The sequence below is a fragment of the Amphiura filiformis genome, chromosome 11, assembly GCF_039555335.1.
Source record: "Amphiura filiformis chromosome 11, Afil_fr2py, whole genome shotgun sequence".
NCBI lineage: Eukaryota > Metazoa > Echinodermata > Ophiuroidea > Amphilepidida > Amphiuridae > Amphiura > Amphiura filiformis.
Window position 1 is genome coordinate 29471281 of NC_092638.1, and position 27075 is coordinate 29498355.

A 27075-nucleotide genomic window follows, 5' to 3' on the forward strand; every position below is an offset into this window, starting at 1 on the left:
GACATAGTAATTAATGTTTTCAAACATCTAATATTATACAATTTAAAAAAAGCAAAAACAACAACAGCAACAAAAAAAACCCCCAACATTGTAACCAGGGATGCTGTACGCAAGAGAGCAGAATAACCAAACACCTATGTTTATTATCATGTAACATGTGAAACAACCTATGTCATGGTGTGTTGTAGAGTAGTATATTAAAGCATTGCGCTTAAATCAAGTCTTCTTCAACATTATCGTAAAACGATTGAGACATGTTTGTTTTCCATTGCCATGTGTTAATTAGGTCAGCGTCACCTTAACAATACAAACAGGTGTCTGGCATATGACTAGCTGTCACAGTGATATAACCAAAGGCAAAAATAGAATACATGCATATACAGTAATGCATTAATCATATCCTTTTTGTAGGCTTAACTGGAATTCTTAATTTTATACAGTAAAGGTTCGTACCAAGTTTTATTTTTTTACAATCTGCATAAATTAGATAAAATACCAAGCATTTGTGGTAGGTGTGTTGCAAACAAGTCGTTCGTTATGGTTTTGTCGTACAAGTCTTGCGTAATGTTAAGATTGTTTTTGTGAGTTACAGTTATTGTGGATTTGACGTTGAGGGCTCGGTCATCCACCTTTGAACAATATTTTTTATGCTGCCTGAGAGCACATCTGACCAAAATTGCCTTCTGAATCAAAAGAATGCCCTACTGATATCATAAATTTTGATTTTTTTTTTTTAATTTGCGATACAATACATTTAAGGCAAGTTATTAAAAATTCAAATTTTTGACATTTAACTGTCCTCGAAGTAAACTTTACAAATCTAGTGATATGTACTTAAAATTTTTGTAGCTGTGCGGAAAATATGAACATATTGACCTTTCGAATTAATGATTGGCCTATACATGAAGTTTCATAAAAGACCTTATTGCAGGTCTTTTATTATTATTTTATTTGACACACTCACCATTTGTGATCAAAATTGGCTTGCATGCAAAAATTCCATGCTGTCTGAAAAGCTTAAAAGAATATTATGGATAAAGAAATAAAACGTAAATAATATGAATAAATGAAACAAAAATCAAATATGCGATGAATTAAAAAGTAAATGGCAATGTAAATTTAAGAAAACATAAAGATTGTGGTGATGAAGTTAATGGTTATATTAATGCTGCTGCTGATGATAATAATAATGATACTATACCGTGTGCAATAAGTTCGTTCCGCCCCCACCCCAAAGCATCTTTAATGTATTTAAAATCAAACTCAAACAATAAAGTGTAGGCTATATTTTGTTATTTGTTATTTTGTTACATTAGTAGAGATGTTAAACCAATTTATTTGAAGTCATAGTATCCTTGGTGGTCAATCACCATGATCACCTTCAAAACATGCTTTCACCAGTCACGGCCCACTAATGGCACAAAAAGTTTCTTATTCTTATCTAGGCTTGTCCATACATTCTGGACTCTATCTGTAAGTTGTGTTATGATTTTACAATAAGGAGTTTCACAAAAACCTTTCTTTTAGAATAGACCATAATATCTCTATTGGGTTAAGAATTTTCTTCATCCATTCTCTAGCAATTTATCTCTCCTTGAACAAGCCACTCTCGGATTTTTTGGGACGCCATCTTTAAATTCTCTGAGGTTTGTGGTTATCTAAATTCCTCAAAACACACGTCTGCCCACACTATAAGAAATGCAAAATGCCTGGAGAATGTTTACACCATGCATGCCTTAAGAACATTCATAGCAAGTAATCCTGAGGGCAAAAGCTGATGGGGCTCTAACTATAGTGATGATATGCTTGGAGCAAACCGGACATTAGGGCGGAACGAACTTTTTGCACACCGTATAATACTAATACTTACTCGTACACTAATACTAATACTAATACTAATACTAATACTAATACTAATACTAATACTACAATGATAATGCAAATAATCAAAATAATCCCAGCATTAATTATATTATTATGGGATAACATTATTCGCTGTCGATAATCGGATTAACTACCATAGCAATAGATGAATACAATTTTTGATTAGATCTCCTGCACTACAACGTTTATGTGGTACCTATGCATTGTACCATAGATGTTAAAGAAATGCTGATCACTCGCACCTGTAAGATAAGTATCTTTGAAAATAGCGGTATTGTATTCAATCTATGATTACAAACATACGCAGGTGATGACTGCAACCTGCTTGTAGTGCAGGGCGATCTATTAAAAAATTGTATTCATCTATTACTATGGTAGTAAATCCGATTATTACGTGACTTCGACAGCAAATTTATGGCAACAAAATAAGAAAACAATATACGAATGTAACTGAGTCAGAAAAATAAGTTAAGTAGACTATTACGACAAAATTAAATTCTGTACCTGAATGAACACTCCATCCCTGTCCTCGATTCCTGACTTCTGTCTCGCAATACGGTTTATTAATTGTGTATTTTCCTGATCCACATTATTACTAGTCCTGAGAACCTCCTCTCGAGCAGGGGTTATGGCCGATGTTTGTTGTGGCTCGGTCTTATTCAAAATCATGGAATTTAATAAACCATCGCGAATAGACTGACTTCTCCTAACCTGCCTCTGAGCATGTTCTGCTTGGATCGCCGCTCCAAATGATTGCGCAGGATCCACGCTACGATCTGGACTTCGTGGCAAACTCATCGTAGCTGTTGATTTACTACGATGTGTACGCTGTTTGCCTTTCCGGATTGACGACGATCTAGTGTTACTCTGTATACCTATACTTGATCCACTGGTTGCTTTACGAAATGGTTTCTGCCGAGCTGATCCAGATGATGGGGTGATTGAAGAGCGCGATCTTGATAGTTTCCTGTGTGGACCTGACAGTATGAGAACAAAACATAAAGTTCAAACAAACTGAGAGTGATAAAAGTCTTTTTAGGTTCCTGAAAGACACATACCGTCATTTGGGCGTCAATTGCGCAATAGATAACACATTAAAAAAGACTCATTCCACATTCATGCTATCCTTCTTAAGATAATTCTACACAAGTAAGTATAGTCTTACAGAGAATAGCATACTTACGTGTTTCGTCCACTATGTTGGCAGTCGATTGCCAAGTAATTCCACTTAATGGTGACTTTTGTGTGTTCCTGACTTTAAGTGGAGAAGCAAGCGGGCTGATTGGTAAACTCTTTGGTGACGTAGTTGACGGGGTACTGCTTGAGCTAGTCGAGTGTTGGCTGCTTAGAGAGGAAGGGGATCTAGGGGACGACCACACAGGACTGACTGACTGTGGAACCGGGGAAGGGGTGGAGTCAGAACTGTCCGAGGAACCCCAGACTCGTTTAGACATTGCCAACTTTGCCGCGCGCTCCACTGGAGAGCGCGTGGATCCTTGAGCTACATCGTAGGAATCCAAAGTTGTGTCCCTATCTATGTTGAACTGTTTTCGTCTTGGTTGTGGTGTGTAAAATAATCTCTTCTTTGTCGGAGACCCGTCAGGTGAAGAGGATAAATCAGAGTCAGATGTACCTAAACCTGAAATGAGAATTATTATCAATAATATAATATAATATGGTGTGACGTTAATCTCATCACAGCGCTTACACGTAAAATATATCAGGATTTGGTTGATCCTTCATCTAATTATCCCAGGATTTATGTATCATGGTTTCTTTGTACAAACTAGCGGGTGATTGTTGTTGACGTAATTTAATTGCTCAGAAAAAACTCCGGGTATTCAGTTTCTACTTTTATACAAACAGAGGAATATACTGCTCTGAGTGCCCTCCCATGGCAAAAGGGACTAAGTAATATATGAAGAGCTTATTTCCAAACCGTGTTTTAACAAACTTTAACAAACCGTGTTTTAACAAACTTAAAAGTCCACGACCCCGTGTGTCTCATTTACTTGTGTGATACAATCACAATTAGTTTGACATTAGCGACAATGAGTTGTACCATCAACAAGCCATTATTTACCATAACAATGCTGCATAACAATATGCAGACTATTGTTCTCATTTGGGAAACAAAGCCATCACACAGTACTGTGCATCCATCCACTGTTTGCTTTGTAATAGTGCATCCAACTGAAATTATAATACCTAGAATCACAACCCATTGTAATATCGCACAGGTAAATCAGTAACATGGGTTTGTGGACTTAACATGGTTTGGAAATAAGCTCATCATATTTTGAGAAATAGAATCATCACCTCAGGGTCAATGGATACTGAATCTACGTTCCTATTAAAAACATAAAACGTTTCTATTCTAATCCACAATAAATAGTAAATACATTATAATAAATCAGAATTTAAGGGTTCAAGATTCAAATATCGTGTATTCTTGTGTCCAAAATAGCAGCTGATTATTCTAATCAGAAAAAATACGGGTATTTATTTCTACTTTTACACAGGGTTATGTATAGCTCCAGAAAAGTTTTTGACATGTAGATAGTGTATGGATATTATGATTTCGTTTGCTACGTGGCATCATTAAATGCTTTATTTTGTCTTTTAAGAGCTAAAAACGTTTAATGATTCCAAATGACATTAGCATAACGCATGTGACAGAAACAATTTTATCGATAAATGTTGCATTGTTTTCATGATTTGGGGATAGTCTGGGTGCATGCCTACCTTGATTCGGACCTAAGCTCTTCACCCTTGCTTTCTGTTGTTTGCGGAGTTGTTTCAATTCAGCCGCGTTAGTATCTGACTTCCTTCTTCTTTCTCCTCTATTGGACGGTGGTTGAGGTGCCTTTCGTTTAGGGGTCAGTGGACCACTTGTAGCCACAAGGTCACGCTTGGCTTCCTCGAGCCTTTCGTTCTCATGGGTGTGTTCAGTTTTCATGGCGTTACTAGTATTGGATGGGTTGTTGTGTGATTCATTTTCGACACATAATTCTTCATGTTCTTCAATGATAGGAATGCCATTTTCTCGTGGGGAGAATGATGATAATGATCGACGGAAACTGTTCGCTGGGGGTCTTGGTGGTATAAATGGTTTACGTTTAGATGGTTGAGGAGTAAGGTACCTGTGACCTGCATTGACCTCTTCAGCAGCCTCTTCCACGTTAAGTCTAGGGAGACTTCTGGCTTTCTGTAATCCACCTGTTGTATAATTAATAGATGATCAAAACATTAAAACAGTGTGCATTAATTAATTAAACATGCATAAATTAACAATCATTCTGAGGAAATATTTTGTCTCAGTAAATGAAGCTCTGGAAATCGTACAATAATATGTCACCCGGCAGCACAAACGAGCCGTAAATTCCCTAAATTGTATTCTGTGTTACGGTGTAAAATGTGTACGAAGGTCGTATTCATCGATAACTTAAGCTGGCCCGACATCAGTCTTATTTTGATAGTCAAAAACTAATCAATAATCCTATTGTTGAAGTGGATAATAAGCTTCTACCTTAGATGGCCGGCTATAGAACTTTTAATAGCTCTGGTCTTTGTTTGCTTTTGCTAAATCCTGTTCAAGTGGTGGGTTACCAGGCATTGTATTTTGTACAGGTATGCATAACCAACAATTAACAATGAGAGAACTTTCTTAAACCTCGTTGACTTGGGGATGATTTGAAATGACCGCCAATTATGACTGTTTGATATATATTGCCAGCAATGTGGAAAAAGAGACACATGTAAAAACGTAAAAAGCTATAATTTTGTTGAAGGAGCAACGTTTAACAAACCATAACCCCGCTTCTGGATATCGTTTGAAGTCAAATGATATACCATTTTTAAGTTTATGATGTTTATTTTTTAACACGAAATAAAACAAAATTGGGGGAGGAATTTACGGCTCATTCGCCGTGGACGGTCACATATAGTTATGTGACCTAATCTGATCCAAAGTCAGACATTTTGAAAATTGAGTTATATCTTGCTCAGTACCTAAGGTTACTTATATCATGTATGTTGAATCCCCAGGTCTCTTTAACAATTAGTTGCAAAGTTATGAATTTTTTATATGCCCATTTGCTCATGTTTTTATTGTGTTTTTTTCTCCTCACTTTTTGGGTATTATATTCATTATTGCCGAATTTAGTCTGATTGGATCAGATCTGGTCACATATATTCTGTCACATCGGGTCCACCCTGACGCTTTTTGTTGTTGCTGTTAACAGTTTATTTGAGTTATTGGAATCAGTTAAAAGGATTTGCCCTTTGGAATCAAGTCCGCCATCTAGGAATAACACGCCTTTGTCAAAAAAAAAGCTGACAATGCCTGGTCACCTTCAATGAATTTGTACATAGAGAAGTGAAAACGATTCTTTATAATATAATTTGCTCATTACTTGAAATGGTCAAATTCTTGATAATAAATATAGATATTATTCAAATGTATTTATTCGGCAAAGAGTATCAATCGCTAAACAATCTAGTTGAAGTAGTATGAAATCCCTTAAGGGTTGTATTAAAAGTTTTAGGTGAGCCCCTGTTGTTAGGTAAACATGATTTACATCAACTATAATGAAGACAGAATTAAAAAGACTAATTTGCTTCTGACGTCGACAATCAAACTCGAGCACGGTTTGTTTACAATTGTCGAGTGTCAAGTGCTGAACGCGGCGGTTAAACCGAGTCAACAATGCTTAGAAAAGTTGCTTTTTGTACGTAATTTTTCGCCATTTTCTGCTATTCCTTTTCTCCGATCGGCACCAGATAAAGCGACCTTCCTTTTACGCGCTTACAACCAATCAAAGATCGTAGGGAATTTGATTGACAGTGACGTGAGACACAAACTAGTCTTTTTTTTTATCTCTGTCTTCATTTATAACATTATGTGAGTAATGACATGGATCAATATATATCGTATCATCTATTCATTTACGAATCTGAGCAAATTGGCGAAAATCACTAATTTGCTCATTTTACATTAACTCCACGCGAGTTTCAATTCTTTTAAATAAAAGCAAAACAAAACAAAACAAATCTTCTTGGTTTAGTGGCTTTATACGCGTTTTACAGCGGGGAGGTCCTGGGTTCGATTCCCAAGTCCTTTTTTTTCTTCAAAAAAGAATGTCTGAACTGCTAATTTATCGATGACAGATATGACAAAAGTACTTATTTAATTGGCGTAAGGAATTTCTTTAGTATTCACATTTCAAATGTATATTTTACACATACGTTTAAAACATCAAATGCAGGGTGTATAGCAAGATCTTCGGGGCCGATGGACAAGGAGCAGTGGAGCCCTTTTAACATCTCATGCATCAGTCCTTATTTCATTTTCGCTTTTGCTCGGGCCCCTGTACCCTCAGAGCCCATGGACTTTGTCCATCATGTCCATCTATTTGCTACGCCCCTGATCAAATGTATGGTGCCCTTGCAGTTCTTTGCTTTTATATTCCGTGTATTCCTCCATGGTAATCAATTTGTTGCAGGGTGTATAGATAGTCTGTTCTAGGAGTTTCTTTAATTGTCCACAACTAAAGAAGACTTCAGTTTCTCAATATATTTTTAAGTAACATAGACGATTACAGGCATATATGAAAGTATTATATTTTTGAAAGGAAATGGTTAAAGGAATTTAATCGTGTCTTCAAAATTTTGACAAAAATCACAGCATTTTTGAAAAAGGTCCGAAAAACGAAACAAAACAAAAAAAAAACCTCTAAAATTAGTTTACTCGAGTTTTGCATTGTTTTTTGCAATTGGAACACAAAATTATTCCTGCGGCTGAAATTGTCTTCTTCTTGAAGTCACGAGGTGGTTTCGTGGGCATGCCGGATCGCCCTCAGCGCCAGTTTGTCGCCAATGACGCATTCTATGTCAGTTGATCATCGAGAACGGACGCATATTTTTTTTATCCCACCCACCACTCCCTTTATGTCAAGGTTGATCTGATTAAAATTGATTTAAATAGTTGACATCAACTGACATTTTGGGAATAAGCTTTTTTCGTGGATATCGATATGAAAATTGTAGTAAAAGGAGGATGCTAGGATCACGAAATAAAACGAACGTTGCTAGGAAAAACAAACACTTCTCGCGTATCAACAAGGGATTAGAAATGACTTTTGGGCTTAATGCCAGCACCCTTCAAATGAATAGCCGCTTTTCATTGACCAATGTAAGGGCAAATCTACATTTTCAAATTTTTTTATTATTTTAGTTTTATTATTAATGGTTTAACTTGATCAGTATTTAGATCTGCATTATCATAAAACGAGAGGATATGGAGTGTTAGGGTGAAAATGTCTACGTTTAATTGTATTGGAAGAATCTATGAGCATGATGAAGATAACTGCATCACATGCGCGCAGACGATTTGATAATTTCACTTAGTTACACAGGTGCACAATACTGATTTCTTGGAGTAATTTGTTTCACAGGCCGCTTGTCACACATTTTATGCAAAATCATCATCCACCTTGGCATGACCATTTGACAAATAATTTCACATTCTGCAGTACTAAAACCTACCGCGGAGCGCTTGGAAAATCTTCCATTTGTATATTTTACATGTATTTAAATTACAGTATTGTATTAATAACAAATGCGAGCGTCTGGTGCTTTGTTGCTGTTGGCTGAGCTCTTCCAAATCAGTATTATAGGGGACTTGGAAAACAAAACTCGAAGAGATTGGATAAGCTATGAACCCTGGACAATAAAACAACGTATATACGCACAAAACAATGGAACCGATTTTTTGAATGGTTACCAAGGCAACCGGACGCATCCAATCAGGGTATTTTGAGCGCAAAAACGCATATTCTTTCTAGAAATGTACCTCTTTATTGTTTTGTAGGTATTAATCTTCACATCAACAGTACCAACTTGCATCTTATGCGGACATTGTGTTCTTAAGTTACGCGTGATTCAGTGTTTAGCCAATCAGAGGCCTAGTTACGTTACCAGGTCAACCAGACATTAATAATACAATACATATTGTTTAAAACTAGACTTCAATAAGATATAACTTCTGATAGTTGGTAAAGTTGTGAAAGAACGCTGTTCAAAATGGCCTCAAATATAACCCCTCCTTAAATTTGATTTTAATAAGACAACAACCGTTTCTGTTATAAGCATGTAGGAAGAAGCAAAACCAAATAAGTTTGACAAATAAACACGTGATACACGTCGTACATGAATGATACTCCTTTGCGAGTTGTACCCCGCCGCACCCGCGGTTGTTGTCCTAGTAAAAAGTAAAACAACGTATTTGTCTGACAGGAAGCATACTAAGTCTGACATTTAGGCTTGCCTTTCCGGCGGTAATTAACTTGGAGTATTATTTACTTCATGTTGATAAAAACTGAAAAGTGAAAATAAATTATTTCAACCAGGGGTCGATTTTATAGTATTTTAAAGGATTAAAAATAATATATACATAGGCACCAAAGTACGAAAATGTCAGAAAATATATTATAAATTACTCTGTTGCTAAGGTGTGCCAATTTTTGCCGGATTTGGAAAATGTCGAAAATTTACACAAAAATGGTAAAGGAGGTTGTTCCCGGAATCAATTTTTGAATTTGTTGACAAAATGCCAAGTTACGTGACGTTTTATTTGCTCTTTATCCATATTTGGTGGCATGGACTGTTGGAGTATCCCATTACGTCATGTTTTAGAGGTTTCAAATGTCAACAACATAACAAAAACAAATGAAGAATTTTGAAACTTCTATATTTTGAACAAGCCTTACAAACTTTTACATGGTATTCCCTCGAATCCCTCTCACCTCTCACCTCTTCTTACTGTGTTCCTTGAAATATCATTGTGTTCCCTTGAAATATCATTGCATTCTCTTAAAATATTGCTGTGTTCCCTTGAAATATCAGTGTGTTCTCTTCAAATATTATTGTGTTCCCTTGAAATATCATTGTGTTCCCTTGAAATATCATTGCATTCTCTTAAAATATTGATGTGTTCTCTTTAAATTTTACTGTGTTTCTATCCTTGAAATATCCTTGTGTTTTCTTGGAATATTAATGTGTTCTCTTAAAATATTACTGTGTTCCCTTGAAATATTATTGTGTTCTCTTGAAATATTACTGTGTTCCATTGAAATATCATCGTGTTCTCTTGAAATTTTATTGTGTTCCCTTGAAATATCATTGTGTTCTCTTGAAGTATTACTGTGTTCCCTTGAACTATCATTGTGTTCTCTTGAAATTTTATTGTGTTCCCTTGAAATATCATTGTGTTCTCTTGAAATATTACTGTGTTCCCTTGAAATATCATTGTGTTCTCTTGGAATATTAATGTGTTCTCTTGAAATATTACTGCGTTCCCTTGAAATACTGCGGTGTTCCTTGAAATATTACTGTGTTCCCTTGACATATCATTGTGTTTTGTTGAAATATTATTGTGTTCTCCTTGACTTGACAGCTGACATGCCCCTACTCAGGAATACAGAAATAGCTTAATTTAAAAATAAAAATGTTATGTATGTTTTGTTTTGTTTTCAATTGTCATATTTGAGTGGAAATGAACTTTTAAGTACTATCATTAGACGTTTTTATGTAGACACGGGTCTATTGAACTAGCGCAGTTGAAATCCATACACCCTCTACGGAAGACATTGCATCACTCTCCCACACAGGGAGTGAAGATTTCAAATGGGATAACCCATTCAGATAACCTCATTTGAAATTCACACTCCATGTGAGCAGACTATTGGATTAAGGTCATGTCTTCCACAGGGGGTGTATGGATTTTAACTGGAATAGCCCATTGGCGGGAGTCTGGAATATATCTGGTAAGTAACATATCAATACCAGTCAAAGCTTATCAAGATTTTTCATCTTTTGTTATATTTAAAGCAACAAAATAATATTGAGTGTTTGACCTGTATTAAAAGGATATTATGGTCTTTGACCTATCGTACGTTGCTTTTATGAAGATATAAACTAAACACTCATCTAATCATCTTACCGGAGACAATATTCAATTGCAATATAAGATACGAACCTTGCAAAAGTGTTTGCTAAAAATATTTTGACCACATTTTAAAATTGTTGTTATAGTGGGGTTTTAAAAACTTTTATATAACCCGACATTTTATGCTATTAAAACGTTTTAACCAAAACCATAACGTGTTTATAACACGCTTATAACGTTTATAATATACAAATATTGACTGCTATGAGGGGCATGGTTAAGATTATAGGCCCAAGGTGATCTCAAAACCGAGGCGCAGCCAAGGGTCATAGCATGGTTTTGAGATCACCGTGGGCCTATAATCTTAACCATGTCCCGAATATAGCAGTCAATATTTGTTTTATATACCGAATGGATATGTGGATGTTGCGATTGCGCAGTTTGATCGGGACGCACGTGACCGGTCCACAGTTCATTTCCATGGACCGGTCCATAGTTCATTTTGCGGGCATAGTTAATTCAATGACTGCACTTTCAACCAATCAGATGACAGGAATCTATATATGAGGTATATAACACTTTACATTACACTAACATGGACACGGAATGTTCCAAGAATACCTTATTTTAATTTATATATTTGACAAAAGTACACGTTCGATTGTTTTTAGTGGTCATGGTCACTGAAAGGTTCACCACTAAAGGAAACATTTACATCCGGAATAGCTAAACGTATTACCTTAACTACTGTACAGGTATGTCAGTTGATGAGCCATTGTAATGAAATTGACTTGTTTAACGTCTATTGATCGTTTGTGACCGTACACCACGAATGAGCCGTGAAGTCGGCAAATTGTATTCTGAGTTACAGTGTTAATGTACATGACGGTCGTATTCACAGGTACCTCAAATTGGTGCTACATGTATCTCATTATGATAGTGCCAGTCAAACGCCTTTTAAACCAATCAATAATCCTATTGTTGAAGAGGATAATAATCTTCTACCTATGTCTATAGAATTCTTAAATAGCTCTATAGTCTTTGTTTGCTTTGGCTAACCAACAATTAACAATGAGAGGACATTCCTGAACCTCGTTGACTTGGGATGATTGAAATGACCGTCAATTATGACTGTTTGATATTTACTACCAGCAATGTGGAAAAAGAGACACATGTAGAACCGAAATAAGGTACAATTTTTTTGAAGGAGCAAAATTTAACAAACCATATACCCCGCTTCTGGATATCGTTTGAAGTCACTTGGGCTCCTTTGCCTTGAGGTACATTTCATGTGCAAATAGAGAGCTCCCCATTAAGAATCAAGTGTCCGTATTATTGTGTAACAAAATTCGCATCGAATGCTACTTGAGCAAGTACGAATACAATTAAATACTTCAGGAGAGGGGCTATAACAGTGGTCACCTTAGTGGTCATGAAACAAAGGTGATTAAATCAACAATATAATAAAGATCGACCAAGAATCCATGGTCGATCGAAAGATCGGGCATACATTGGTACCCATCGTCGAGGGCCTCAAGATTTTTATTGGTGTTTCATAATGAGTTTTTGTTTTATATTGCAAATTTATATATAAAAAAGGTACAGATCACGACGTAAAGGTTCAGATTTTAGAATGAGAGTTTAACTTAATAATGGTGATAGTGTTTTGTCTTATATCTAATTTCCTTTTGTATAAGTACATCTAAAGTCTGCACAAAAAGAAACTCAGCTGTTATAAACACGCTTATAGTTTCAGAACTAATAATTGTTTCCACAATATTTCAACATAAAAAGAAGGATGAATTATTTATGCGCACTTTGATACCAAATTTGTCAAATGTCGTTCAATATTAACAACACAGTAGTGCTTTTGAAGAAAAATATCCTAATTTAAAAGTTGCAGTTTACATCGATCAATGGTTATTATGCCAGCACGGTAGCACGTAATGCCCGCCATTATCTTCGCGCTTATTTCAAATCAATACAAATAGCTGCAACTTTTAATTTCGGGTATATTTCTTTCAAAACACTGCTGTATTATTAATATTAAACAAAATTGGACAAATTGGGTATCAAATGTGCGTAAATAAATCATCCTTCTTTTATGTTGAAATATTGAGAAAACAGATATTAGTTCTGAAGCTATAAGCGTGTTTATAACAGCTGAGTTTCTTTTTGTGCATACTTTATATGGATTTACATAATGTTGTCCATCTCCATGGGCTCTGACTAATTGGATTCAATACAATTAATTACATATAATAATTAAGCAGATAACAACATATTTTGTTAGCTGCGTTCTTGTGACATATACCCTGGTATCATTTCTATGTTAGGTGCGTTCTTGTGACATATACCCTGGTATCATTTCTATGTTAGGTGCGTTCTTGTGACATATACCCTGGTATCATTTCTATGTTAGCTGCGTTCTTGTGACATATACCCTGGTATCATTTCTATGTTAGGTGCGTTCTTGTGACATATACCCTGGTATCATTTCTATGTTAGCTGCGTTCTTGTGACATATACCCTGGTATCATTTCTATGTTAGCTGCGTTCTTGTGACATATACCCTGGTATCATTTCTATGTTAGGTGCGTTCTTGTGACATATACCCTGGTATCATTTCTATGTTAGGTGCGTTCTTGTGGCATATACACTGGTATCATTTCTATGTTAGGTGCGTTCTTGTGACATACACCCTGGTATCCTTTCTATGTTTAGGTGCTTTATGTGACATAAAACACTTGTATTCTTTCTATGTTAGGTATGTTCTTGTGCCCGGGTACTTAGCAATCTCATAAAATGGGGATTTTTTTACACTTACATACTTGTTTCCCGAGCCTGAAATTGATATTATAATGATATAATACTCGTTCATTTACTTTCTCCGTTGCACTTTGTTTTGATAGGTGCGTAACCTAGATCTTATTACTTTTTTTTTCCTTCCGTATCAGAGAGTGTCAGATAGTGATCTTTATAGAGCCACAGCGTTTAGCAAACAGACCGTTTAAACAGGGTATTCCAAACAACGTACACAAACATGAGTTTTAAAGACCTTAAAAATAGCGATGTGAAAATGATAACAAAGTTAACAAATAGAACACATTGTATATACTATTGCAGTAGTCGATAAGGACACATAAAATATTATTAGTTGATATAACTGAAACAACTTTAGGCAATTATATATAAATATAAACGAGTCAAACGTACTTTCGAACATTTAACTGGTGTGACATGACTAGTAATAATTAGGCCCCGTTTTTTATTATTATTTTTGAATTTGATCAACTTCGCCAAAAATATTTGGAATTTGGGAAGAGATCAGGCTTTTTTTAAAAATGATTTTTGAGCAAACATTTTCCAACCATTCTTGTTGAAAAGTTATAGGGTTATGTCAGGGTTATGTTCTACAACTGGTAGCTTATTGTGTACAATTTATAATGTTGAAAAATTGGGTAGTTTAAATTCAAAGTTGAGTCAGCTATGAATAAACACAGCTGTTGAGTTAAAAACATTCCATTGAAAAATAACACAAACAATAACAGTTTAGTTTTCATATAAGTCCAACGTTGGGTAAAATTACCCAACATTTCAACGGTGAATTAAAGGCTAAGCCACATAGCAAATCGTACTGCTGATTTGGATTATACTCCTCTCTGCTGCTATGGTAATTTCCGTTTATACAATTTTACTTTAAATACGTTTAAATTGAAATGTTTTGAGACATACTTTCAGAATTCTTCTCGGCATTTGGAAGGGATTCGAGGATTTCATTACTTTGAAATAATATTTGAAGTCATATGTAATAATAAAGTGTATCTTAGATTTAGATTTATGACGTAATATTCAATCAAACCTCACGTGATTGGTTAAAATATACAAAGATCTTAAACGTCTGACGTCAGGACACAGTTCGGTAACCTCAATATGTTGTACATTCATCGAATGAACTTCGCATGTGTTGAGTCAAAACCTCATAGTCCACAACTTGAAGTCTAAGTTTGAGATATAATGATTAAATGGAGGGTGAATGAACTGCGCCGCAAGAAATCGGATAATTTTGAGTGAAAGTGCATTAGTCATGTTAGTATGGTCGGTACACCTGAAAAGAGAACGATAAGTCAGTACCATCACCATCAAGGAAATACATCAGATACTCACGGATGCTGCTTATTAATTGACACTATTAATATAATCTATATTTCGGCAATATAAAGTAAAATAAAACCTCGATAAAGCCTGCATTTAGAACTATGGGATTAGATTAATTAAACAGTATATCTACAAGGGCCATGAATGAGTCAATGCCCGATCAATTTCTAATATGATCCATGTAGTGTATATTCGATGTTATATAACTTGTACAAAGTTTCTTGTCATTTGATTGGCCAACTGCTATTGATTATTTTTGCTATTTTTTAACGGCCAGCTATAAAATGACTATTGCACTCCTTATTTTTCCATTGCACGGACGCGGAGCTGCCATAGCAACGCTGACAGATGCGCGAGGTTTACACCTCGACTCGCCAATTATAGGTGCGGGTGTTGCTTCTAAAATAAATAAATTTTATTTTAATTTATTTTGTTTTCCTGGTGATTTTTAAAATTAAGTGGAAGAAAGGGAACTTATTTATGAGTTATATAAAACAAATATTGAATGTTTTTATTCGTTCAATGGAATTTTTTTCTTTCGGTGAAATATGAACTGTTCCATTCAACTCGGCAAAGCCTCGTTGAATGGAACAGTCCATATTTCACCTCATGAAAATATTCTTACCATTGAACTTATAAACATTCAATATTATTCTTTGTACTCAAACGATTGGTCATATTAGTATATCATTTATTGCAGTAAAAGACAAACAATTGCTTACAACAATGTAAAATACAGGGTGTATCAAAATGATTGGTACCCATGAATTTTGATGTTCATTGAAAAGCCCGCCTCTTCCAAATACAACAGTGGATACTCTTGAAATGTCCAGAATGTATAGTTTATGACTTGTTTTACAATTAATGTACAAATTATTGAATTTTGATGTGTCTGACTCAGCCATTATCAATAAGAACTGATGGGTACGTACCAATAATTTTGATAACAGGTTGTACGTGTGACTTACTTGCTTGATTACTTGCTTGCTTGCTTGCTTACTTACTTACCTACTTGAGGTGCCTTTTAGGAACTATTACAAAGCATATTGTTCAAAACTTAACTTTTGAAACACCTAAACCTAAAGAATGTTGAGTATTTTCTGCTTCTATTAAAACGTGACAACTCACATACACATTGTCAAAACGGGTTACAATCAGTCCAGGAAAAGTGTGCCGCAAAATCCTACTGTGTTACACCAAAGGTGTTAGTATCGGATTGATACGGGCTTTCTATGTCATAATGTATTTTACCGCAAACATGACGAGAAATATCAATCTTGAACAGGAAAAAAATATCCTGCACAGTAATGTAAAATGCAAATTTATGGGCTATTAAAAGTAACGTGTTTTTATAGCAAACCGGCCATGGAACACAGTCTACCGTATTGATCATATACGTGGCTAAAAAGAGTAATTAGCAGCCCGGCAGCCCGATTTTATTTTGGTAAAAATACTTTGATAACATTAAATGTCGGGTTATATAAAGGTCATGAAAACGTTCTTCAACCGTTTTGTATGAAAACACATTTTTTAAATGTTGTCAAAATGTTATTGTAAAATATATTTTGCAATTTTGTTTGCCAAATATTTCAACACTTGAATAATATTATGTTAGAATAATTCGCAACTTTTCAAAAAATGTTTTGGAATAGTATAAAAACGTTTTATACCCTTTATATAACACGACATTTAAACTTTTTCTGGCAACCGTTTCTGACGTTTTGCGAATAGTGTCGAAAATGTCTTGTTTTTGCTGGGAGGGCAAGATCTACTGTATATCCGAACAACTTGATCGGGTGTCCATTATTATTTAAGCGTTGTATTAACAGTGAAATTTCACCAAAAGATACCCATCAAAGAAAACTACCAAAGTATTTGAAAATATATCCAACATATCCTGACAAGTGAAGTGTATAATAAAGTTCTAAAAACTAGGACCGATCATTCAGACTTTCAAAGTATATACAAAATCTGCACCAGTTGAACAAATGTCCATGATTGGAAGACACTGATGTTTGATGTTCTGAATATAATAAGCATCGAACGCTTAATGTCAAATTTCTAGATGCTTTATGATATCTAAACGTACCCTGCACTCTGTAGGTGTATATCACCTGGTTATGATTTTTCAAAAGTTTGTAAAATCATATTGAAATCGTCTCTCATCAAACGATATGTTTCCTATAAATTGAAAAAATAAATACGGTTCCTCTCAAGCTTGCATCCATTTCCAGGCGCCATTTGTTCCATTTGTAAAAATTAGTTTTCTAATCAAATTGAAACGTGCAATGACTTAGCCTTTTGAGTAGATTTCAAAAGTGCGCAGCAATAATAAACGCACCATACATTCTTAAATTTCGGAGATGTCCTCGGTCGTTGATCAGATCTACTTGTTTGTACTACACATTATGTCAGCAATTAATCAACAACCTCGACTTACACAATCTTACATAACTAATTAATTTATCAATTTGCTGTGAGGTAAGACAATATAAGTTGGTTAAGTTGACTATGTACAATAAACATGCATCTGTGTTTGTATTATTCCACTTTTTTTTTCAAAGTATACTGAAATATTAATTAAGTATGTAAAATTGTATTTACATCAGTTTTATTTTATTGATGCTATCATTTTTAATGTCACTTATTACTCGTACCATATAATTTTTCAGATTATAAAATATTAGGATAGTATGTACATATTCAGGTCGTCGTCCTTTTGCAAGAAAACACACTTAGCACGTAACTATGAGATTTCCTCCAAAACTCGAGATCTGTACTGTGACTTAGTTAATCTTCATCAAGATTTTGCTTATCATAATATCAATCTGTAACATCAAAATGTCTTCTCCCTATGGGTACGTAATGCACAATTCATTGTATGTAAACAAAAAGTATGTTCCCATAGTAACTATGATATTAGGGAAAGAAATGCATCGGAAGTCTGAGACTGAGTAACTACGGGGCGTTAGGCCTCGATATATTCTTATTTACAACCTAGTATATAGAGGCCTATGATAGGTATGCAGCTATCCAACATTCACATCCTTCATTCTAATGGTTAATCTTAAAATGTCACAAAATGTATATGCCTTTATTTAATTATTATAAATTGCGATAAAAATATATCTATCAAATCCGCTAAATGCATAAAGGCATAGTCCAGAAAATAAGTCCACACTCAGAATGGTAAATAGTAGGTGTGGATCTGTTTTCTTGAATAACTCAATGCGGAGGGGGTGCACGTATCATGCATACTCGTTTTCTTAAGCAAGTAAAATATATAGTTTTTCAGCGTCAGGCAAAACAATGTATGCGATGTACCATATTTCTGATATCTAAAACAATGTAGAATTGTGTGTTTAGGGTATGAAAGATACACATGATAAAAAGCGTATATTAACAAAGCACAATTCAGCCAGTATAAAATAACTATAAACAAAAACTGTCTTCAAAAAAGACAACGCCACAGATGAAGATCACGATTAATAAATAATTGATTGAATTAATAAATAATATAATAAAATAATCATATCTATAATCTATATATTTATTTAACAGGTCAAAATAATATGGTACATTGTTAAATATTATACATGTATAAATTAGGCCCTTTGAAAAGACAAAATTGATGTTGAATAATATCAATTATTTCATTAATACACAAATAACCATAACAAACTGTAGTACAGCCTCTTTATGGTATGTTTTTTACATAATAATGGCAATATGTAATATTCTTCTAGGTTGTGTTACGCGAATGCATGGAATGCATAGTACACCTACAAATTCAAGTGGCCCCGATCGCTGAATGTGATTACATTACATGATCCATGACACCTGTCATACCATTGACCGTTAAACTGTCAAACTTTGGCATGGTATATTCGTCACCGAAGTGACGTAATAATCGGATTAACTACCATAGCAATAGGTGAAAACAATATTTGAATAAATCGCCCTGCACTACAAGCAGGTTACCCTCATCACCTGTGTATGTCTACAATCATAGATTGAATACAATACCGCTCTTTTCAAAGATTCTAATCTTACAGGTGCGAGTGATTAGCATTTCTTTGACATCTATGGTTCAATACATATGCACCACATGAACGTTGCAGTGCAGAGCGATATATTCAAAATGTACTCATCTATTGCTATGGTAATTAATCCTGTTACATCTTCACTTCGACAGCGAATTCGCCGCCGAAGTGCTGTAATTATCGGATTAACTACCATAGCAATAGGTTAAAACAATGTTTGATTATACCGCGCTGCGCTAGTACGCTCACGCGGTACCTCTGCATTGAACCATATCACGCACCTGTAAGATTAGTATTTTTGAAAAGAGCGGCATGGTATTCAATCTATGATTGCAGACATACACAGGTGATGAATGCAACCTGCTTGTAGTGCAGCGCGATATATTCAAAAATAGTTTTCACCTATTGCTATGGTAGTTAATCCGATTATGACGTCACTTCGCCGGCGAATAAATACAGCAGACGAGCACAGCATTAATGAAAAGTCGATTTCAAGTTTTTCAAATTGATTGGTACCAATGATCATTTTGATGTTAGAAGCCAGATGAACTGAATTATTTTCTTTCCATTAATTAAAGAAATATTAAATACGTTCGTAATTACGGCGTTTTTCTAATGGGAAAACAAAGCTGACCAAATCTATATTATTCATATCATGAGCAGTAAGACAATGTACTGAAAGACAATTGAATTACCACTAGACTAGCGGTTGGAGCAGAGGCGTGTAAAAAAACCTCATTGTTTTTACATTGAATTATGATGTATATTACCCACCCTATGGCCAGTATACATGGTATAGGTGTAGTTGTATTTTGTACACTACAGTTCCTACCAGTTTACGGTTAACTTTTTTACTATCTGAATCATATTTTTTTTCTACTGCTATAAACAATCCATCCTGAAAATAATATATTTGGGAAACGACGATTAGAGCAGAAGGCGTGTAAAAAAACCCGCATTGTTATATCGAATAAGATAAATGTACTACATAATACTAAACAATTTGTACTAAGAAACATTAATTTATTTTGGTACTCAGAAACTTCATTAATATATTTTCAATTTTTCAGATCGTTATCAACAACAAATGATTATAGCCTCGGGATCAGAACTATTAACAACTTCCGGGTCACTAAAGGAGCCTAGATAATTAACCAGGGTTTAGCTGTCAGTTTAATGTCATTAGTTTCCGACAACTTCCGGTTATTGGTTCCGCTCCAAGACGTGCCCAATGCCTCTTGTATAGGAAAGTGGGTGCACGGTGGCAAGGTTTGAAGTAATATAATTAGTTTGAACAACGTGATTCACTGTCATTTAAGAGTTTGAAGTTCAAAATAGGAAATACTTAATGAAAGCTACCCACAGTGTGACAGGTAGACCCTGTAGGCTTTCTCGTGGAACATAATAGCATACTACCACCGTAACTAAGGATGTGAATGTTATACAAAATTGCACATAGATAGCACCAGATGAGATATACTTCCCATAATCCTTAGCAACATGATATATAACCTCACTTCATCACAAATGACACTCCGATTACATTGCTCAGGTTCACTTTGTTTTCATTTTCAGAATAGACTGGCTAAACATTAGTCAATAATCATGAAATACATTATTTGCAAGATTTGGATGTGCTCTGTCCATACGCTGGTGAAGTGATGTAATAATCGGATTAACTACCATAGCAATAGGTGAAAACAATTTTGAATATATCGCACTGCACTACAAGCAAGTTACACTCATCACCTGTGTATGCCTGCAATCATAAATTGAATACAATACCGGTCTTTTTCAAAGACGCTAATCTTACAGGTGCGAGTGATCAACATGATATGGATCAATGCCGAGGTACCGCATGAACGTACCAGTGCAGCGCGGTATATTCAAAAATTGTTTTCACCCATTGCTATGGTATTTAATCCGATTATTACATCACCTCGCCAGCGTATTGATATACTTTCATCACTATCGACCCATGTTGATCTGGATTGCAAATCAGTATAGAATATCGAAATGGAAGCAATGCATTATGGGAATTATAAGGTATTTTCTCTGAGATGGCATATAGAAGAAGCTTTTTGAATCTTGAAAAAGAAAGTTCACAAGGTCAGATTGGCATTCACGAAAGTGAAAACCCATTTTCCTGCCTCATATGATGTTCCAGGTACTGAAATTATGATTCTGTTTTCAGTCAGTGCCATAATATATCCCGCTATATAATGGTAGTGCCATGTTAGCCATGGCAGTACTTATAACACGTCCACATCCATTTGTGGTTTAATCAAAATAACTTATGACTAACATATCTACAACAGTGAAACAATTTCCATATATGGTCAAATAAGTTACATTTGTTTCGTCGAATTGTACATTTTTAATGCGAAAAATTGTGCTTTGGTTTCTCAATTTCTTCTAAATGTAAGATTTATTCGCACGCGCAGGATCATCGATTTGTTTATTTTGGTGTTATTGTGTCTTTTGGGGGTGTGTGGGTATGTAAGTGGGGTGTGTTTGTTTGTCTATTCTATGGTGAGAGGTTTTTTGTGCATAAACAACCGGAAAACACCTACCAACAGCAACAAACAAAATAATACACCCACCCAAGCATACAGGTAAATCCCCAACGTTTGATCACAAACACTTGTTAGGGTGGGGCTTGATGCAAAAAGGGCCCTTAAAATTTGGACCCTCCTAAGGGGGGAGGGGCTGCATGAAGAAGATGCCCAAAAATTTTCCTGGGAAAATTGAGTTTATATGCTTTTCTATAGGGTTGACCCATAATTTTCATGTTAAAAAGGGGGGGGGGGCCTGACATTTTTGAGATCTGTAAAGGGGGGGGGGGAGAACAATTTTCGCGATAATTTTTTTTGTTGCATCAGGCCCCCCTAGCAATTGTTTGTGTACAGTCCCTTATGGTGTTGATCTGTGATTGAAATCATTGTTTCTTGGTTTTGATGAAATAACCTTGTGTACAGGAACATCTGACATCCGCGCCATATCCGTGTCACAAGATAAAAAGACACGACCTGCTAGAAATGATTTCCCGCCAGTTGTCAATAATATGTCCCTCTATATTTCAAAGATGAAATAAATGTACCTAATTACAATGATTAGACACTTTCCATATCCGTATCTGAGGTTAGAGTTCCTCTTCATTTACCTCTTCAAAGAGGAATTCTAAATATAGTTTGACATTTTCTATCTATTTTTGAGGTCAAAGTTATTGTCATGTCAAGTTTTAAAGATGAATTCAATAAAATAATCTGACAATTTCTATCCGTAGTTAACGCAATATGGTTACAAATAATATAGGGTCCACAACTTATAAGTTCCCCCCTAATACTATTTAAAATAAGTCGTAAAATATTTTACGAAATGTAAAATTGAAAAACGATATGTATAACCCTATTCGTTTTACCCCTGTGGACTAATTTATAGTGTTACACATCATTGCGTTCAGTCACAATGGTTAATTGTGTAAGAAACATGCCGTTTTAAAATTTGCACCTGAGTCCATTGGCATTCAGGTTTTCTTTAACAAACACGTGGATAGGCCTGGCCTATTGTATTGTTTGAGAGTTGACTACTATGAACTCAGATGCTACTTTTAACACTCTTTAAAACGGTCTCTTTTTTTGTAAAATGAAACATTGTGACTGAACGCAATGACGTGTGACGCTATAATTTGGTCCATATGTGTAAAACAAATAAGGCTACACATATCTTTTTACACGTTTGCATTTCGTCAAATATTTTTCGATTTATTTTAAAAAGTATTTAGGGGGGAAATGATAAGTTATGGAGCCTATATTTTAGACCACGTATTCCAATATATTTAGAACGTGAGCCGGAAGGACTAAGGTTAAGTTACGCTTCAGGAGCACAATATTGCAACGTAAAGCATTCGATCACTAACGATGGGTGAAATAGTGACCATGGTCAACAGCCGCAATTCGTCATAGAAGAAGTGATGTAACAGAATTTATTACCATAGCGATGGGTTTACACTATTTTTAAAGGCCATATCTATTGCAAAAACAAGTTTAACTCCATTCGAAGAGAATAATTATTACATTACAAGTTGACACTCGATGGCATTTTTTATGCGTATTTCTCCTGAAAAAGAGAAATTGTGTTGATAAAGTTCGGCCTCGTACGGGCCCTTCCCCGTTCGAAGCGAAATTAATTTTCAAGGCAACGGGCTGAATGACGTAAGTAAATGAAGCGGACACTATAGAGAAGAGTGGGGTAATCCCGAACATCTTTTCATTTACGCCTATTACTACACATTAAAACAACGTAAGATAGAATAAACCATATCATATCAATACCTGCCGTTCCCATTATGTTCACGATAATATAATGGCATAGAGCTCTTTTCATGTTCATTCATGCAAAGATCATCCAGATGATCTATGATCCATGTATAAATGCGCGACCTTCAATGGTCAACAAAAGGTTAGCTACTGGCCTATTGAAATTATTTATTTGCATAATAAATACAATATTGATCACTGAGACTAGTATACCTGAATATACTAGTCTCAGATTGATCACGCTCAAATTCTAAGCTCAAAATATTTTTTTTTTCATTTTTTAGTCGAAATATTTCTCATGATGTTGATATACGTGTGAATTGTAACATCACAATTTACTAATATCGAGGGTTGACAAACTGAAGGCCTTAACTCAAAAAGTGCCCTTTTGAGAAAAATGAGTAAAAATAATATTTTGCATTGAGATGTGACCAAGTATTATTGTGCTATAGATGCAATAGGAACTTGAATTGAGTTAAGGCTTATGATTTTAAGAATCTGTGGGTATTACAGATTATTTTGGTACCAAAATCTCAAAATGGCCAAAAGTGAGTTAAGAAGGCCTTCTGTTTGTCAACCCTCGATAAATAATAAAGAAGCGGCTGATTTTATCCATATGTTTAAAAACCAATAAATTTGTAATACTTGATTAGAGTGTCTTTCTGAGAACAACGTTCTGTGCATTGAGAGTGTTTACAGTCCATTATTTCAAAGCGGGCACATTTCATTTTATGACGTCAACTTTTTTCTAGGTCAAATCTGTCTCGTTCGAAGGAACTCACCGCTTACAGTTATTTTTGCGGAATATCAATTTTAAACGTCTTATTTTCTCAAAAAAGGAGTCATTTTCATTGTCCGCATAATATTAGCTTGCCAATGCAATGATATGATGTTGTCCGAGCAATATATATGCCCTTTAATACCGACTAGACGTTACAACGTTTCCCTCATTAATTGCACATAGATTATCAAAGAACTGTGGGAGGCTAAAGACCTGGATCTTAATGCTATAGAATTTTCAATTCATGCTGATTACTTGCACCTGTACGATATTGTCTTTGAAACGAGCGATATCGTAGTCAAACTGCCATTGCACATGTACACAGGTGATGAATGCAACCACGGAGTGCAGCCTACTTATAGTGCTGGGCAATACATTCAAAATAGAGTAAAACCATTGCTATGGTAATCAATCCTGTTACATCACTACTTCAACGGCGAATTATTGATGAATTATTACTTTAGCGAGTAACATATCAGTTAAGCTCAAAAACATGTTTATTTCTCAATGTTTAACTAAGTGAAGACGTGATTATCGTAATTAATTGACTCAATAGCCTTTTCAATGCACGCCCAATGTTACCATACTTGTCCAAGTTAATGTCAAGGTTAAACCTTCAAAACCTTATGTTTGGCACAAAATGTTGTGATATGACGTATTCCCACTAAAAACGGTTATATTAATCATCTGTGAGTAAAATTAGACAACGTACCTCACGTTTACACATAAAATGTGTTTAAATCTGTATCATTCTATCAAAGTTCATTGTCTGAGACTTGAACTCTAATTCTGTGCTTACTAATCGTTGATAATCAAATTCATGACAAAAATTATTCATAAAGTGAAGACCTTAGCGCAAGAAGACCGTAAGTCCACTTGGCCCCTCAACATGTATACACTAAAGTTGCGTATAGTTTCGTATAGTTTGGTAATGTTTTATACATGTTCAGGGGCCAAAACAAATCTTTCACAGCCTTTCATGTTTTCACCCTGGAACATGTAAGCCTATGTATTAAACATTATAAACCCTAAGAAACTGTACGTAACTTTAGTGTATACATGTTGAGGGGCCAAGTGGACTTACGGTCTTCTTGCGCTCAGGTTTTCAAGTGAAGATGATCTTGGTTTCACTGTAACATGGTGAATGTGTCATAACCCGACATGTTAATGTAAGCTTATTAATGATTTAATCATGATGTCCCTGATATGTGATTTATGTTTTTCCCACAATGCAACGGGACATAAATGATCCGTAAATAACAAAATGGCGGACAGGATGTGAATCCTGGGATCCATTCGCCGCGTTATTTTTGTCAGGAAGGCGATGTCTTATGTATGAGTAAAGTCAGCTGCTTGTGGTTTCAATATTCAGTCACATTTTATTACACAATTCAGTCAACATGATATAAAAAATGTCCGTCTCATTGAAGGATCAGTATTTTCTTAAATAGAAAACAATATCAAAAATTTCAAAAAAAGTCATTATGAAAGGTATTATTTTCTTTTTCCAAATTTACATGAAAAACGAGCGTTTATTGTTTTTGTTTGGTTCCTGAATTGAATTTAGAAAAAAAACACCAATACATGCGATCATGGCGATTGCGAATGTCAAGTTTGCACTGCTGAGTTAAAAAAGTTACTCAACTGCTGAGTTAAAAGGGAACAAAGCAACACAGAGAATACATTGAACTCAATGTTGATTAAATACTCATTGAGTAAATTAAGTAAACAAATCATTAAAAAAATTGCATTTGACTCAGTTTGCTGATCTGTTCCATTACTCAACATTGAGTATTTTTTACTTTGTCTAATGTATCTCTTTTAGTTTGAAAAAATAAAAACCCAAGATCATTCAATAGCCCAAAAACAAGTTATACAAGACAAGTGTCTCAATAGAATCACACAACATGCACCTAAGAATGATTTTAGTTAAAGCCACATCTAGAAACAATGTGAGAGTGTAAACTGATACCAGTTGTAGTAGTGCTAGTAATTTATGGCACATTGGATGAACCAGGGGAAAGTTAGCCCATATTTGCAAAACCATCCACGCCTTCAAGGTGAAATAAACCTACTTAAACCGTCTGGCCATAGTCTGGCCTGCTGTCTGATCTTTCCATGGAAAATGAGGTTTCCCCAATGTGGATCTTAATGTTTATAAGAAGTGGATTGATAAAGCGGTAAAAGTTTAATTATTATGTACATGACCACACATTAGCCTTGTGTATCTTCTTGAGGCCTTGAGGGATTAGACAATCACTCATAGTGAAATACACAGAGAAGATATTACTAAAAGTTGTCTGCATAGAACACCTCATTTCCGTACTAAACCCTGGCACACAATTGAGTGACATGATCCTAAAGCAATATGTACCGTCTCTCGTATACCTATAGTGTGCTTTAACTAGGGACCTGTTTGTGACAGTCTATGATTCACTTAATTGTCCGGTAAATCTAGGCTAATTTTTATATTATAGTACTTTTCCTTAACTTTGAAGTGTCTGCGACGTCCCAAGTGAAAGAAAATCTTTGGCTAATCATGCTTGAAAATATAATTGGTCTGTTTTGAAATTGTAGGGATATATTTTTCGCAAGATAGCCGGTAATATTATGAAAAGCAACATACACACGCCATAAGAGAGATTCGATTGAATATATATAGGGTCCACAACTTCTACGTCACCCCCTAAATACTTTTTAAAATAAATCGAAAAATATTTGACAAAATGCAAAAGGTGCAAAAAGGTAAGGGTAGCCTTTTTTGGTTTACACATGGTCCAAATAGCGTCACACGTCATTGCGTTCAGTCACAATCGGTTCATCATGTAAAAAAGAGACCGTTTAAAACAGTCTTAAAAGTTGTATCTGAGTCTATAGGAGTCAACTCTCAAACAATACAGTAGGCCAAGTCTATTCATGTGTTAACTCAGGTGCGACTTTTAG

General features: G+C 35.1%; 1 protein-coding gene across 2 annotated transcripts in view; it reads right to left on the minus strand.

The window, feature by feature from the left end:
- The window catches only part of LOC140164690 (uncharacterized), a 49355-nt gene that overhangs the window by 18604 nt on the left and 3676 nt on the right, over nt 1-27075 (minus strand). For both annotated transcript variants that reach the window (XM_072188045.1, XM_072188046.1), the window contains exons 2-4: nt 4630-5103; nt 3068-3523; nt 2389-2861 (exon numbers count right to left, since the gene is read on the minus strand). In XM_072188045.1, the coding sequence (XP_072044146.1) occupies nt 2389-2861; nt 3068-3523; nt 4630-5103 (1403 nt within the window). The remainder of the gene's footprint in view (nt 1-2388; nt 2862-3067; nt 3524-4629; nt 5104-27075) is intronic.